Source organism: Antechinus flavipes, chromosome 2 (genome assembly GCF_016432865.1).
Source record: "Antechinus flavipes isolate AdamAnt ecotype Samford, QLD, Australia chromosome 2, AdamAnt_v2, whole genome shotgun sequence".
In the NCBI taxonomy this organism is placed as follows: domain Eukaryota; kingdom Metazoa; phylum Chordata; class Mammalia; order Dasyuromorphia; family Dasyuridae; genus Antechinus; species Antechinus flavipes.
Window position 1 is genome coordinate 316,646,370 of NC_067399.1, and position 17,501 is coordinate 316,663,870.

Genomic DNA, 17,501 nt, shown 5'->3' on the forward strand with positions numbered 1-17,501 from the left:
AGGAAGAGTGTAGGAGAAGAGAGTAGTCAATTTGCTGAATGTTGCAGAAAGATAAGTAGCACGTGAACCATCTTAAAAAAAAAAAAAAAAAAAAGTCATTAGACTTAATAGTCAACAGACTGGGAGTCACCCCAGAAAAGTCTGGTTTGAATGTTAAAGCTGACAAGTAAATCTGGAAAAGATTAAAAAGTAGAAAGTGAAGAATTAAGAGTCAATGAGTGAAGACAGTGACCTTCTCCTGAATCTCACAAAAGAAAGCAGAGAGCTACGAGGACAATTTGAAGGAGATGACACAGTTAACATGTCAATATCTGAATGCAGCAGTCTCAATATCAATTCTTTAGATACCAAAATATTCCATGCTTTTCAGTCATGCAACACCAATGGAAGAATACTGAGGTAAAAAAAGAGCTTTTGGTTTTTTATACAGTTTAAATACTGGCACTATTAAAATACACCTGTAATTTCCTAAAGACCATCTAGATTGCTTTCATGGTCCTGTTCAATTCTGAACCCCATCTTGGCACAGAAATGAGATTACCATTTTTTCTCAGAGATGGAAACAAGAAAAAATGTAGAAAGGTTTTGTGGTATGCAACAGAAGACAAGAAGTTACTACCAGTAGTTGGCCTCTGTTTTTTTAATTCAAATAGGACAACAGGTTCTTTACTTGGGGGTACAGGAAGAAGGATGGCATAAAGGCCTTAAGGATAGAAATTTTGGAATAGTTACTATAGAATGAATATAAGTCAAATAAGGGAAAATAAAAATACTTCTATTGAACTACAAGGGTCCAGTTGAGATAGGATAACATAAAATTTACAGAAGATATTATCTGCAGAGTTCTGTGAAATCAATCAGCCTATAAATATAAACAGACAACATGAATTTGGGAGGAATTTATGAGGAGAGTTTAACCCAGACTAAGAGTGTGGCAATTTAGATTTGAAGAATATAAGGCAGTACAGAGCTAAAGAATTCAACTATAAGACTGATAATATGAAGAAAAAAAATAAGATCAGAGCAGGGATGATGTATTGAATGAATATGAAAGGATGCAAGAGGACAAAATATATAAAAAGACCAAAAAATGAGAATAAGAGTTATTCAAAGAAATATTTTTTAATCTCTTAGTAAAATAAACTATTATTCTAAAAACTTTCCTTACAGAAATCTATTCTTACCAAACCCAAAGAGCCAACATTTCGGCATCCTCCAGTGAGTAGTTAAGAAATCATTAGTTTCAATGTAGCTCAGCAAAATAAGTAATGACCTGTAATATCCTAATAGGAATGCAAGTACAAGTATTGGAAGAAACTCTCTTCAGCTTACCATATACTCCACTATGCCCCACTTTACCTCAAATTTACAGATGAAAAAATTAAAGCCTAAAGAGAAAATGAGCCAGCTCTGAATTCTCCAAGTGGGTTTTTTTTAAGACCTCTACCCTTGGTCCCATTCCAATCTAATTTCATACCCATATAGTTGTTTGAAGGAACCCAAGAACATTTAGGACGTCATTAACACAGGCAGACAGAATTTATATATCCTTCTGCAATGGGACAATCATCTAATCAGCCTATAGTTAATCAGATGTGACCAAATAATTAAATTATCATTAATCTTGCCTCCCAAACAACTTGGAAACTCACCTCTTTGAGCTGGACGAGAGGGCAAAAGGAATGTAGAATCTGAAAGTTTGTCTAGTCCTGCATCCATTCTCTCTACCTCAGATCGATGATCAGGTGCCCACTTGGGGAGAAGATTGGGGACTGTGAATCCTGAGACACATTCACCTTCATAAAACCAATCACTTTGTTCATCATCCCCTGAAACAGGTAAGCCAAGTTATCAACAATTAAATCTTACAAAGAGGCCAAAAAAAAAACTTTTATAATGTCACATTTTAGGGAATTAAAAAAAAAATTTAATATTATAGCACATTTAAGTATATGCCCGTAAACACATCAAATTGCAAAAGGTAGAACTATCTACCTTACATTGTAAAGAAAATTTTTATAAATCTTTCAGAGATAAGAAGTGTGAGTTATAAGATTGAATAGCTTTTAAATTGATTATTCTGTACCATATCTAGTAGAGGGGAAAGGTTAGTTGAAGACTGTAATCCATAAATTGTCTTACAATTCAAATTTTGGTGGTTTTGGAATGCATTCTATGTATTCAAACTTTATGTCATACAAAGAACATGTATTCATACCTTTCTCCCTAATAGTTCATTAACAGGAGAGAGATAAGCAACTTAACATTGGTTTAATAGTCTGATCACTAAGAAATTAAGAGAAAACAGAATTTTAGAATTGGAAGGAATTTTAGTGATCATGTAATCTAATCCACTCTTTTTATCAGTGAGGAAACTGAGGTCAAGGGAGATTATGTTCTTTGTTCAAGATCATATTAATGACCAGGCCAGGGCTGAAATCTCTTATCACTTAGCTCTCTCAGTTTAAGATGTCTTCCTGCTACAGGTGAAACAAAATGTGCTTTGTTGTTGAGAAAATTTCTGCCTGCCAAAACAGAAATATGATAAATTACTTCATCCCTCTTCTCAAAAATACAGAATTAAGAAATGATGGAGAGGGCAACAAAGTACTACAACTGTTACTTGAGTGAATATATTAATTCCACTATGAACTGTATCTTAGGAGAGCTACTTTGAACTTGCCAGTCTTTTGAATTTAAACACAGAATTGTGATCAATGTTAAATCATTTTGGCAGTCTCCAAAAAAGTAAAGTTAATGCAACCTGCCAAATTTTAACTTGGGTAAATTATCTATATCCAATGATATTCCTATGAAAGCAGGTCTACTCACTGGCCCCTCAAAAAAAAAAAAAAAAAAAGCACATCATTATAGCCCAGCAATAACTGCCAAGAAAACAAGAATGTAGTAAAATTAAAGATCACTTAATAAGATATTCTTTTTATGTTCATTATACCTTCTAATCTCAAAAAAAAAAAATTCCCTAGACCTCATAATAATATTTTACACATATAAATATTTTCAAATAAGAAATGCCAAACACTATCCTGAAACAGGAAGCAATTATATAAATTTAAAAAAAAATCAATATAGCTTTTCTGGGATAAAAGAGAATTTGATAAATCATCTAAATTATATATCTAATTCAGTACTAAACCTATATCACATTAATAGGACCATCTTTCTATTTGAGGGAGAAAAAAAGTTAAAAAGGCCACTAAGTACAAAATTCATAATCTCCCTTGATAGTAGCTCAATACTTTATTCTCATTTTCATAAATGTCTTCCTAAACTTAATCCTTTATATTGAAGTCAGGTCCCTATATAAAAATAATGCTCCATAAATTTAAACTTATTAGGTCACTCCACTGTTTCTCCTTAAGTAAAATCAAAATGTGAAGTGTTCAAGTATTAGTAGTTCTGGGTAGTATATGCAAACAGCTCTTTGTGCATATAAAAAGGACCACAGTAAAATTATCAGACTTGACCAGGACTGAAAAAAGCAGCAAGACTCTAAACATTTGCCTAGGGAGAAGACCCCCACAAAATCAAATTAGGTCCCCTATAACTAACTTATCCTTCCTTATAGTGTTCAAAGTGGCATTCACAGTAGCTCACATAGCATTTCCTGGACTTAAATAGGAGGGTATGAATGCCATCTCAGATTTTAGTAAACCTGACAGCTCTGAGGTAAAGATGTCTCAGTCTTCCCAGACATAGCAGAATCCTTTCAACTGTTAGTAGAATTTGACAAAGTGAACTATGATTTGGAAATGTTGTCACTATTGTTATGCCATTAACTCCCTACAAAGAATCCGAGAATGTTAAAGCTAGTTTAAAAAAATAAAAATCTAAACCAACTTCACATTTCCAGAATCACATGACACAAACCTATTAAACAAAAATTCATCTTTTAGGGCAGTAAAAGTTAAAATTCATTATTAATATATTAAACTTGCCTGCAATGTTCCATGTTACAAATGTCACGTCTGTAGAACAGCATGAAGATTTTTTTTTTTTTTAACAAAAAGCAACACTCAACAAAATTCTAATCTTTTTCAGGGATAAAAATATATACAAGCAATTAAATTTTTCCTACACAAGAATAAAAAAGTTTTATATATCACACAATGATAAAGATAATATTATGGATATATCTGTTTGCTCAGAAAAAATAGCAGCCCAAAGATGCATTCCTATTATTCAAACATTATTTAAATTCCACATTCAAAAAGAATCACTCTTATAATTACTAGGCTTGTTTCATAAACACTGAGGCACAGCCTCAGGACTCTGAGATAATGATTACCTTGACGACCTTCATCATTGGTGAAAAGACCCGCATCACTGCTACTACATACACTGCTGGTTTCACTGGAAAAAAAGAATAAAACAAACAAAAACTGTACATAAGTTCCAGTCATATAATATTTTAGACATCTCAAATTAGTTTAAAGGTCCCAAAATTTCCTGCACTGCATTCACTTATCTTATGAGTAATTAAGACACAAAATAATTACAGAAATTTTGAATGGGAAAATTTCATGTCCCAATCAGAAAAGAACTGATAGCTTCATAATTTCTAGAAATTCATTTATGCCTCATTGTACTTTGTAATGAAATCTTTAGATTTTAAAAAACTTTTTGATGATATAAAAATTGTTTAACTAGTTTAGGGCAATATCCACATATATGTCAATATATGTAGTTTTCCCATAAAGAGACATTCGCTACAACAAAAATAGTTTAGAAAGTGACAAATTAAGTTACTTAGATCCAATTTTTAAAAATTTTATCATAAACAATGTGAAATGCTACTAGCATATTCTCAATTTTTGCTACTGTACAAGAGCAGGGAAAACCCCAAGAAACAGAATAAACCATTCAAAATCAAAATACAATAAAGAAAGCTATGACATTTTTTGAACTTTGTGCTGTCAATGTCAAGAAAGTATTAAAAGCCTTCATTCTTAGACAGAAGGAAAGGGAAATAGGAGAAAAAAAGATACTGCTACCACCACTACCAAACTCACGTAATTCAATTTATGACATTTCTAATCAGTCTTATTTTCTGAAATATCACCATTAGCAATTCCTGCTGCTTTTGATGATTTGATTTTTTTATCATCTTCACAGATTTTTGAAATGAAGGTTTTCGCTATACTTAGAACAATCTCTTTCATTGCTAAAAATAGAAGAACTTAAGGATGGCAAGAAGCAACAATTATATATTGTCAAATAAAGGCTTTGCAACCTAATACAAAACAGATACATTTGGTAAAATGCATTCTATATGTAATACCTAAAGATTAAAGGCAGTTAGGTGGCATAGGGGCTAATAATAATGATAATAATTAGAATTATAACAATATTTAACATTTATTAGTGTTTAATTCACTATGTACCAGACACTATGATAAACACTTTACAACTGTGTTGGAAGCAAGACAACCTTAAATTAGATCTTGCCTCAGATGCTTAACAGTATGACCTTGGGCAAGTCACAAATTTTATGCCAGTCTTCTCACCTGTAAAATGAGAGAATTAGACTCAAGGTCTTCTGAAGTCATTTCCAATTCTAAAAACCGTAATCGCATGATTATATTCTACAGGATTCTGTCCATGGGAAAAGTGTTACTTCTGGAATAAGAGGTCCTAGATTTGGTTCCTGCTTTCAATGTTTTTTGTATGACTTTCAGCACACCAGTTCTAGAGATGGAAGTCTCTGAAGTTCCATTTATTTCTAGATCTACTTTCTTTTGTAATCTAGTCAAAGAATAAGGCTAATATCAATTGTCTGACTTTGAATCATATCTGCAGCATCATGAATAAGCAAATTCTTAAAAAATATATTATTTCATGTTACTATATTCTTCACTTAAAAATATAAACCTGTTTCTTTTTTTCCATATAAAATCACAAATTATGAACAGCTTGTTTTTTTATCACAGTATACAATAAATTTAACACAATTTCAAATTATTTTGCTTTTCAGTCTTCCTTAAGCTTCCTTCTCTTCTCAGGAATGATTTTTAATGCTTCACTGATAACTGTTTTATAGCACTATCATTCCACACTCCCCATTATAAATGACAATAATTATAATCATGGTCAAGTCAAACATTGTCCATGTATGAAAACACACGTTTCATTCTATACTCTGGTCTAACACACAATGTCAGAAGGGAGGAAGTATGCATCTAATGGAGCAGTCATTACATGGTTTAGAATGTTAGTCTTTCAAAATTGTTTTTCTTTCTAATATTCTAATTATTCTAATATTTGTTCTCCTGATTTATTTTACATTAATTCACTTAAGACTTTGAAGGTTTTTCTTAATCCATTTCTTTTGTAATTTTTTAGGCACAATGCCAATACATTCCTATACTATTAGTCACTAAACTTTTCCTGACTGATTCCTGTCCTCCTTCATTTCCAATTCCTTTCATAACAAAAAATATTTGTGGAAATAGTATTATACATAGGGATCTTTTCCCCTCTTTCTTTTATCTTTTTGAGGTATATGCCTAGTTAGTACTATTGGGTCAAAGGATATGCAGTTAAGAGACTCTAGTGGTACAGTTTCTTTCCAGAATGACTGGATCAACTCACAGCTTCACCAACAGTGCATTACTATGTCTGTCCTCTCCAAAACCCTTCAACAATTGTCATTCTCCCCTTTTGTCATCTTTGCCCAACTGATGCATGCAAGACAGGACTGGATAACTGTTGGTGCCTTTTTTTCCAAATGGTTACTATCAACAATATGCTTTTCTTTTTTTGAGAACTGTCTTGTTTTAACATGAACCCACAAAAATTATTTTTTTAAAATAATTCTCAAAGTAGATCATCACATGACCAGCAAACAGCAATAATCTTACTCCTCCTTTGCTTATCTTATTACCTCAATTTTTTTTTTCTCCTCCTGTCTTATTCTTAATAGTTCACATTTCAAGAACTACATCAAACATTTGTGATGATATATTTGATTTACCCCTGACCTCACTGGAAAAGTCTCTATCACTTCTCTATTACAAAGAACATAAGCTGGGCAATAATATGAAGGTCAAAATTTTAAAATTTCCTGCCTATATATATTTTCCATTACTTGCAACACCATTCCCAGAGAATAAATGATCTTGCCCTAATTTTTCTATATCATCTAATGTCATCTTGTCTTTCCATTAAGCTGTTGAAAATGTTTAAATACAGTTCATTATGAAGTAACTTTAGGACATTAAATGGCACCCACTTTCCCTTTATGCAACAGCATAAAGATTTCTGGATCGCAACTGGAAAAAGCCATTTCCTTCAGCCATATGCCTCATAATCATGAAAAAAAATTTCATTTTTTTCCTTTAATCTTTTCCCCTTCTACATCTAATATCTGATGTATTTACTAAGCAATAATATTTACAAATTTGTTTGAAAAACTCATGTTTGAAATTTATTTTCTTCCTCATAAAAACTTCTAACTTATTGTATAACTTGCAGATAAACAGTCCAAGGATATGAATATGAACAAAGGCCTAAATAGAAAACTGGAATATCATAAATGTCATTAAATCTTGCTTCAATGCAGTAACAGTAAGAGAATTTCAAATTAAAACAAGTTTTCCACTTAGGAGACTTTACTTCGACCCATGCAAATGGCAAAGATGAAAAATAAGGAATCAAAACAACAACAAAAAGACCATGATAAGACAGGCAACAATGATACAATTACTTAAAGCTACACAGTATTTCAACCATTCTAGATGTGGAGTTAGAATTATGCAAGTAAAGTGACTAACCTATCCATCTTTCAATATTATCCTATTAAAAGGAAGTTAATAATAAAGAAAATGAAAAATATATAGAAAAATTTCTAACTGAATAAAAAGCTTTATCATTTAATTTTGAAAATATGTAGGCAGAGGAGGAAAGGTATCTTATTCTAGAAGATCTCACATTACCAACTATAGGATTTGATATTTCCCCAGAAGTTAATCTCCCAATAACTTGTCAAGACCAAATATGCAACAAAAGAAGCTATTCTAAAAGGGACCTGTATGTGCAAGAATGTTTGTAGTAGCCCTCTTTGTAGTGGCCGGAAACTGAAAATTGAGTGGAAGTCCATCAATTGGAGAACAGCTGAAGAAATTGTGATATATGAAATGTTATGGAATATTATTATTCTGTAAGAAATGACCAGCAGGACGATTTCAGAAAGGCCTGGAGAGACTTACATGAACTGATGCTGAGTGAAATGAGCAGGACCAGAAGATCATTATATACTTCAACAACAATACTATATGATGATCATTTCTGATGGATGTAGCCCTCTTCAACAATGAGATGAACCAAATCAGTTCCAATAGAGCAGTAATGAACTGAACCAGCTACACCCAGGGAAAGAACTCCAGGAGATGACTACAAACCACTACATAGAATTCCCAATACCTCTATTTTTGTCCACCTGCACTTTTTATTTCCTTCACAGGCTAATTGTATATTATTTCAAAGTCCGATTCTTTTTGTACAGCAAAATAACTGTTTGGACATATATACATATATCATATTTAACTTATACTTTAACATATTTAACATGTATTGGTCAACCTGCCATCTGGGGGAAGGAATGGGGGGAAGGAGGGGAAAAGTTGGAACAAAAGGTTTTGCAATTGTCAATGCTGAAAAAGTACTCATGCATATATCTTGTAAATAAAAAGCTATAATAAAAAATAAAATAAAAGAGAAGTTATTCTAGAGCATACTATAAAGATATTTTCTTTTTAATGGATTAAAAGGGAAAAATAAGCAAAAGAACCTAAGTAGGAAACTTCAAAACCAGTACAAACAGTAAGAAGTCAACCAGTCACTATAATCAATGTCAAGTGAAATTTCCCTCATTGAACATTTAAATCTTTGCACTTCCCAAGCAGATAAAAAAAGCAAATGCATGGCTAAATTAGAGTAAACAGAGTTTTTAGTATATATGCTCAAAATAAGAATAAAATAAACCCAGCTCTTACTGAAACTCACTTGTCTTGTCTCCCATTCCAGAAATATAATGGGGAAAGAGTCAATATTGTATAAGAAAACATTAGACTTGGATTAAAGATGGAGGTTTAAATCCTCAGGCTTTTACTATCCCAGTAAGATCTTAAAACAGTCACTTCCATTCTCTAGGCCTATATTATTATCTGTAAAATGAATTGAACTTTAAAGTCTCTTTCAGTTTTACATCTATGATACTATGAAACTTCTGACTGTAGTTTAACTCTCAAGAGAAGTAAGCTATTATGCAACAGCAAACCTATCCTGGTAGTTTCCTGAGCTGGCATTCTGCCCCTTCCCCAGAGAAAAGCAAATGAACACAGACTCCATGAAAATGAGTTCCACTTTAGCCTTAAGTATGTGGAATTGGGGTGAGGGATTAAAAAACTGTCCTTTTAATACTATCCTCATATTAAATAACCTCAATATATTCTTTCCCAAAGTACACCTGAAGTAAACTATGATCTTTTAGAGTTTGCCCCCAAGATACTTAATAACTTTCCTCTGAACCCAATACAAAGATTTTAATCCTTTCACTATTTCTTCAGAGCATAGAGGGAAAACCTCAAGTTAGGCTTAAAAAAAAAAAAAAGGTTCACAATAGCAGATGGAATCAATTCACCATTTCTTAGGGAAAATGGTTAATTCTAATCTTCTAGTTAAATTTTCAAAGTTCCTCTAAATTCTCAAAACTGGGGAAAAGTGTAAAACACTCTCTCCAGAACAGCTTGCTCTTTTACTTGGAGAGTTTGCCAGTCTTGTCACATCATTTGTCACTGATGTCTATAAGATTGAAAATAAAGGACTGATTTACGTTATCTACATTACCTAGTAAGGATTCACAATGTCTCATTATCCTCAAGAGATGATGGTGGTAGTAGTAATAGTAATAGAAGTTGTTTGTATTCTGGTTATTTACACATATAATATGTTGATAAACAAGTTATCAAAGTAAAATGAATTCTTAGAAAAACTAATAAATATTACACATTAAAAAAAAATAAAAATGGGATTGTTGTGACCATACTTTGGTTCTAAAAATTGGGCCCTTTTTATCTAATAGACCTAAAGCTACTATAGCAAACTACTAAATAACTTTATAAAATGTTTAAATAATCAGGAATCTCTACTAGAAATGCCCAAATTCTGAAATACTACTATGCTTACAGAAGTAGCAAAATATATAGAAAGATATCATAGATCAACATCTCCACTTATAGGATTAAAAAGCAGTATCTTCAACCTGCTACACATGTCCTTTTTCCCAGCTCCAGTAAGCACTGATTAATGACCTCCACTTGCAAAGGAGGCTACTTACCTTAACCATGAAATAATGAATGCTATTGATTCAACAAGCTACTGCTATAGAGTGTTATTGATCACCCAATCTTTGGTTAAAATGGTCCTCATTTAGCAATTTCACTGTCGCAAACACCTAGAGCAAAGCACACTCATAATTAAAGAGTTTGGGGGAGTTTAAGTGAGAGGTGATGGACAGAGAGCTCAGCTTTCATCCATTTATTCCTGCTTCTGAACTATTGTTTGTGTCAGAAGGGATATTGATTTTCTATAAAAATAAGAAAACAAGAGGCACTGCAGGGCTGCAGAAGGTCAGCCTGGGCTACAAAAGGAGGGGTAGGTTTAGCACTCTGTCTCTGTCACTTGCCTTCTAGGAAGAAGGGAATATTTTCTTTCCTGTGAAATTGGCCTTTAATACATCACTTCAGGAAGCTCTTGGCTGCCACTTCAAGCCATCACCAAACCAATTCAATTAACCCAAGAGAAAAGAGCTGAACTACACATTCAGTGAGAACAACCAAGTTGGTCTGTTAGCCCAACACCCTATGATTAGCTTGTGTGAATCAACTCATTGTTACTGATAAAATGTATTTTCTGTCCCTACTCCCCAAAAAAATCTTATTCATAAGATCACATATACATATTTATGTGTATATATGTGTACATATGCACATACACACAAAATTAATGACAAATAAGCTATACAACATGTAAATGTATGAATAAATAACCTAAAGAAAGAGATGAATATATAAGAAATACCTTCATGATTATTTTTCATTCATGATCCAATCACACTCGTCATGATTGAGCAAAAAATAATTGGTTATCACAGGACAGTGAAAGAAAAGGGGGAAAAAAGGAAATTAAAGTGACTCCATATTTAGTCAATTTCAAAAATGAATTTCAGAAAAGCTAGACAAAAAAACTACCTTCAAGTAATTGAGTTATGCCAGCATTTTTTAAATTAAAGGCAGCACCTACTTTTCTTTAAAAAGTCCATCTTAAAATTGCTACACATAAGTTCATCATGAAGTTTTCATAAATTAAACTTCTTTTACTAATTCTCAGATCAGCAACATAGAAAGTAAAATTAATAATATTTGAATCTAACAATAAAAATGGGGCAAGTGGGAGAATTCTGGAAATCTAACTAGTTAATACTTAGTAAATAGCTTCAAACTTCCATATCTTGAATAACATATCAATAAACAATCTAAATTATAAGGTAAGCAAAAAGGATGCTGAGCAAAGAGGATGCTAAAAAGTAGTGGGCACATTTGTCATTAACTAAAAAAAAATTACAAATTTTAACTAACAATATTTTGATAGAAGTCTCAACTCAATGTACAGCCTTAGAGAAGCAAGGAAAATTCTCCCATTTCCCAAATGAAGTGAATATAAAAGGGAAGAATCATATTTAGCTTCTATATTTTCATTTATGTTAGAGTCCTGGCTAGTTAAGATGTGGTAGCCTTTAGAATTGTTGAATAACTATAAAATTCTTAAGGAATTCTTCCCTCTGCTTCTAACGTAATTCCATCCCAGGACTCCTTTCTACCTATATTAGAAGAGGATTTGGGACAGGAGGTAAGGAAAATTAAGTTAAATTCTGAGAAATGTCAAGAACAGGAAGCTCTTGATATCCCTTATCCTGTCTAAACTAGAATAGGAGAGTTATTTTCCAAATTGAAAAAAGAAATATGTGTTCCTGACACCCTCAAATATTAGAGAATTATACCCATAAACCTATTTTCAAGACAAACTTGGTGAGAAACAAAGGCCTAAAAAAGAGGTCCAAATTCTGCAATGGTAGAAACATGCAAACCTGTCCCTTTCTTAAGCCAGACTTTCAGATAACCAGATAACCAAAAAGTATATTGTCAAGACTAACTCCTATCAGATGAAATAAATATACTCGTAAGTCAAGATGAAAGGGAAGAGAAACTTATATAGTTGACTAATTAAAGGATCTACATCTAGAAGCTAGATAAAAAAAAAAAATCACTAATCCAGATTAGAGGTTTGTGAACTTTAAAAAAAAAATGCAAAGAATATTTCAATGTAACTAGTTTCCTTTGTAAATCTATATATTTTGTTTTATGTATTTGAAAAATATTACTTTGAGCATTCATGACACAAAAATAGCTAAAAACTCCTAGTCTAGGGCCTAGACCCTAAAATAATAATAAAATTAGAATAGAATAAAGAAAATAATTATATCCATATGTAAAATAGTTTAAGAAATAACTAATGTAAAAAGAAAAAATTGAAAAGTATTTAGAAAAAAGTCACAAGCTACTATTCCAAAGTACAGAGTTAAGTAGGAAAAAATTAAAATTTTGTAAATATGTTAAAAAATGAAAGCCATAATGATCTAAGAAACTAAGCTATTTAAAAAAAAAGGAGAAAGGAAACTTGGATAAATCAAGAATTTCAATAATGTAAAAGAGAAGGAAAACTTAATAAGAAAAGTACAGGATTAAAGAATGTGTACATGAAGAGAAATATTTAAATAATGTATTCAAGGAAGAGAAGTAAAGTAAAACTGTAAACTCCCCTTGATATATTTCTGAAGACTAGAGAATGTAAGGTTTAGAGTGAAATCAAGATGCTGGGATTAAAAGCCAATCAATAAAAACAACAGACATTCAAGCACAAGGCAGCTTTTCCTGAACCTGACATATCTTACCCTGAAACTGCCCATGATTTATGCCTATGCTTTCAAGACACATTTTGGAAAAGCAAAGTCCTAGAAGAGGTCACAAGTCCTGCAGTGTAAAAAAGTTTTAAGATGAGTCAGAAATAAGACTCATGGAAGACATCAAGTTGAGCCTCTTCAGTGGGAGTCCACCAACTGTCAAGGTCCTAGGTGCCTCTATCTGGAATAAGATGGTTAAGAAAAACTAGGCTGACATGTTAGCCAAAATTCTTTACATATTAAGTCTTTTATAAAAGTTAGCATGAAAAAGCTAATAGGAATCAATGTTTTTATTTTTGATGCTTCCCTGTATGGAAAGAATTTGGTTGTTTTTATATTAGACATGTTACATGTCTGATTAATGCAAGTGTTTTAGCAGTTTAAAACTCAGATATTTCCAAATAATTCACACTAAGTAAAAATGTTGACATAAAGAGTAACAGTTTTCAAAGCCAAATCCAAAGTTTCACATGAGTGGCACAAAACATGCTCATAAGTACAACACAAAAGATGGATGATTTCTGAATATCACCTCTTGTTACTAAGATCATGTAAGAAGCCTGGAGATATCTACACTATTGGTTAACATAGGACTTCAAAATCAAAACTGCAGAAGCAAATATGTTATGAAAGGCTGGCACTAGACCGCGGGCTGTACTTTGGAAACAGTTGGGAAAACCTTTGGTTTGTGTAAGGGGGGCCTCACCATTCCGACATGTTCTCATCAGAGCCCTGTTTTTGTTCATCACCTTCACACTCCATCCTCTCCTTCCTGACGGATTTGCTAAGGAAAGTCCTGTTTTCTGTAGGCTCACACAACCCATGGCCTGTTGAAGTCCAGGGAGCGTTCTCTTTCCAACGCGACAGCCGCTGCTTCTTGGCAGACTTGAACCTGCAGTTTCTTTCATAGCTCCAATCTGACACCTTTAGTTTTTGTTGGAGGCTGGCAGCCACTTCTGAGGTCACTCGCTTAACCTTCCTCCTCCGCCGCAATGGTCTACAGGGCGCATTCTCAGTAAAGGAGTCTGACTCATGCCATGTGTGCTGCTTGCTCTTTAGGGTGGCACTGAGAGCGGGGTGTCGCTTGGCCACCATTGTGTCATCAGAGTCACTGAAGTTGGTGACTGCAGCCGCTTCCCGACAGTCTTTCAGAGCCTCATCCAAGCTGGATTCCGAGGCCTCGCTATAGCAGCAGGTATGCTCCGCTAAGTGGGTGAAATCAGAACGCCGCTTCCGACCCCTCCGCTTTCGAAGTTGTCGTCTCTGCTGTCGGGGGCTCAGAGCCATCTCCTCCCACAGCTCATCTAGTTTATTTTGCTCAGATGTCTGCTCCAGGGCTGAGGCCAAATCATGTACTAGCTCATCCATGAAGCCACGTCTGCCAAAATACAAGCATTTAAAAACAAAATTAAGAAGTGAAGCAGATAGTATTGTATACCATATTGCCATCCCATATACTCATATGCCACTAGTAACTTCTGGCACTGTAAACATATCCTACTTAAGAGTTGGAAATAGGGAAGGAAGTCACCTTTCATTAAAATACACTCCAATTCCTTTTCTAAAGTCTTTGCTCTCCCCAAAAAATCTTCTAAAAACGTAGTTGACACATACTCTATGCCAAAAGAGTGCATGTTTTTATAAAAAAGAACTACAAAGTTTCACATAAAATAAGAGAAAACATGATGAAATGGAAATACAGTAGATTTGGAGTCAGAAGACTTGCTGATTGCTTTTATAAAATAGGATCTTTTGTGAGGACTATATATAATGTGTGTGTGTATGTGTATGTGTGTGTGTATATATATATATATATATATAATTATTATAATCTGGCAACTCACAAAAGAGCAAATTGCTCAATATTAGCACCTAAAACATAGTTCAGTACAAAAAACCCCATTTAACACCTCCTGTCCTTTAAGAATACTTAAAAGGAATTGAATAATTGCCAACATTTAATTTTCTCCCTAAAGATGCTGGCATCCTTTCAAATTACAAGTCTTGTTGCTACCAAAAAAAAAAAAAACCCTATATACCAACAAACAAAAACCAAGCTAAGCATAAAACTGATGGTATTGAATTTTGGGGTTCAAATTTCTAGCTAATTGGTTTTCTGGACTTATTTTTTTTATTCACACTGACTCAAAACAAAGAGATTGAACTTGAAATTTCACACTTGCTTAAACTAGAAATTGTACTGTAAAACAACTTCACTTTCAAAATTTTCATGATGAGAGGAAGGGATAAAATCTGTTTTCAAAAAAACTAACTTCTGATAAGTTTTCAACAAAACAACTACAACACTTCTCCAAAATGTAGAAAGTTGGGGTGGACTAAATCTCAACCACTATCCCTTGTAAAAGAGAGGCCTTGAACCAAGAAAAAAAGAGGTATTTTTAAATGTATTCTTGTTCCTTATTAAGCACATTTTAAGCACATTTGCAAAAAAAAAAAAAAAAAAAGTGTTCACCACCGTTTAAAGTTTGGTGGTTACCAGTCAATATTTCCCACAGTTCTCAAATGTGACCACATTAATTTGGATATTTCCCTCCAAGGCATTCATGCCTGCCCAACCTATGCAACTCTTGTTTATAGTCCCCAAGATCCCCAAAGAAAGCCAACTCAAATGCTAGAGGACCTTCCTTGATTTCTCCTATCCTCACAAAAATACTTATGCTATTTTCCCTTACTCTCAATCCTTCTTTTTCAATCATACATTTTCCTAATGGCAATTCATGAAACAAAGTATTCTGTTATCAGTTTGTGGTTACAATGGCTTTTCAATCATTCCATTTTCACCATGTAGTCAAGGCAGCAAATTCTATGTAGAATGTCATCTACTGTAGCCACTTGTAGAAGATGCAAAGATGTAAGTAATTACCAAGATGATGTTTCTCTGACATATAATTCAAATCATCAAAATGCTAGAATAACATTTCACCTAAAAAATATTAAAGTAGCTGAAAACCATTGCTGTCCTCAAGTCCAAAAAAAGATAAAGGAGGTGATCATTGCTCTAAAATCTCAGACTTACTAATGGTGCAAACTTCAATGCATATACTAAGTCAAAATAGAAAAGTTTAATGTATTTAATAATAATATACACATACACACGCATTCCTAGTGGAAATGTCTTTCCTCCCTCAAATACAATATCGCTCAAACAGGTGATGTCAAAAGAATTTCCAGACTCAAACACCTCCAGTTGCAAGTGCACTGAAATCAATGCAGGCACACATAATGGAACAGAGGAAGCATCCCTGTTCAAAGTTAAAAATTGAAACCAATGGACATAAGTGGAGAGGAGAGGTGGGAGATGCTGGTGAAAAGGAAGATCCTGATCTTCCCAAGCCAGACCCAAAGAGGTTTGGGGCTCACTCGTGGTCAAAGAGCTCCTCTCAGTCCAGGCTATTAGCTAGCATTGTCAGACAAGACCATGGAGAATCAGTTTCATCTCCCATCCTCCTCCAGAGTGCACAAGGGTGGGTGACTGCGTGGACTAAATTTCAACCCCTTATCTTGGGGAAGGGAGGCCCCGTGCCACAGAACCTCGGAAGACCAGTAAAAAAGTAAAAAGTGGGGACGGGGAGGAGGAGGAGATGATAGGAAGAAGAGAGGAAAGATGAAGAAGGAAGCGGAAAACAGGAGGAGGAAGAATAGAAGTAGGAGGAGGGAAGGAAAATGAAGTAAGGAGGTAGAGAGGAGAGAGAAAGAGGAGGAGGCGGAGGAGGAGGAGGAAAAGGAGAAGCAAGAAGGCAAAAGGCGTTGCCTAGGAAACAGGGCCCCGGGGTCCTAGTCGCGGCCAGGGGTGCCGGAGAAGGCCTTGGACCCCACACAGGCGAGGCCCAACACTCAGCGGTCAACCTCGGATTCCTGCCCCCCTCCCCGGGGCCCGCCCACCACTACCACTACTACCGCACACCTAGGAGCTGCCTCCCATGATTTTCGCCATGGTCCCCCCAGAGTCCGCGTTCCAGATGGAGAAAGAGATGCCGAAGACCGGCAGGACCCGGGGGCCCAGGCTCCCGCCCACCTCCCACTCACCAGCTGCCGCAGCCCCAGTCAACGGCCACCGCAGTTTGGGCCCCGTCTCTCCGCGGGGGGTTCCCTCTGTGACCTCATTTCCGGTCCTGACCAGAGGTGGGGAGGAGCAGGAAGGCCCAAGAAATCCCTCCTTCCTCCCTTCCCCCAAGCTCCAGCCCCGCCCGAGCGCTACCTCTAGACCGCTCGGCACAAGAGGACACCAGCTGGGGCCTCCGAAGGGAAAAGGGGAGCCACGTGAGCCCCGCCCCAGGGGCGGGGCGACCGCTGAGCGTCCAGGCACTCCCCCCGAAGCTTCTGGCCTCCCAGAGCGTGGATAGGTCTCCTGTTACGCACCCTCTCAAATCTGGGAGGCACCAGGAAGTTACCAGTTTCTCAAAACGTTTGAGCCTTCCTCCCCCTTGTTTTAAGGAAACCA

The 17,501-nt window shown here is 34.9% G+C and overlaps 1 protein-coding gene across 13 annotated transcripts in view; it reads right to left on the reverse strand.

The window, feature by feature from the left end:
- The window catches only part of GPATCH2L (G-patch domain containing 2 like), a 60,872-nt gene extending 43,627 nt beyond the window's left edge, over positions 1-17,245 (reverse strand). For 12 of the 13 annotated variants that reach the window (XR_007950625.1, XR_007950627.1, XR_007950626.1 and 9 more), the window contains exons 1-4: positions 16,965-17,072; positions 13,746-14,417; positions 4,310-4,374; positions 1,653-1,829 (exon numbers count right to left, since the gene is read on the reverse strand). Coding sequence is in view for 8 of the 13 variants with exons in the window: in XM_051977543.1 (XP_051833503.1) it covers positions 1,653-1,829; positions 4,310-4,374; positions 13,746-14,407 (904 nt within the window). In the remaining 5 variants the exon portion in view is untranslated. The other variant, XM_051977544.1, reaches the window with a different exon arrangement.
- Between the last annotated feature and the right edge of the window lie 256 nt (positions 17,246-17,501).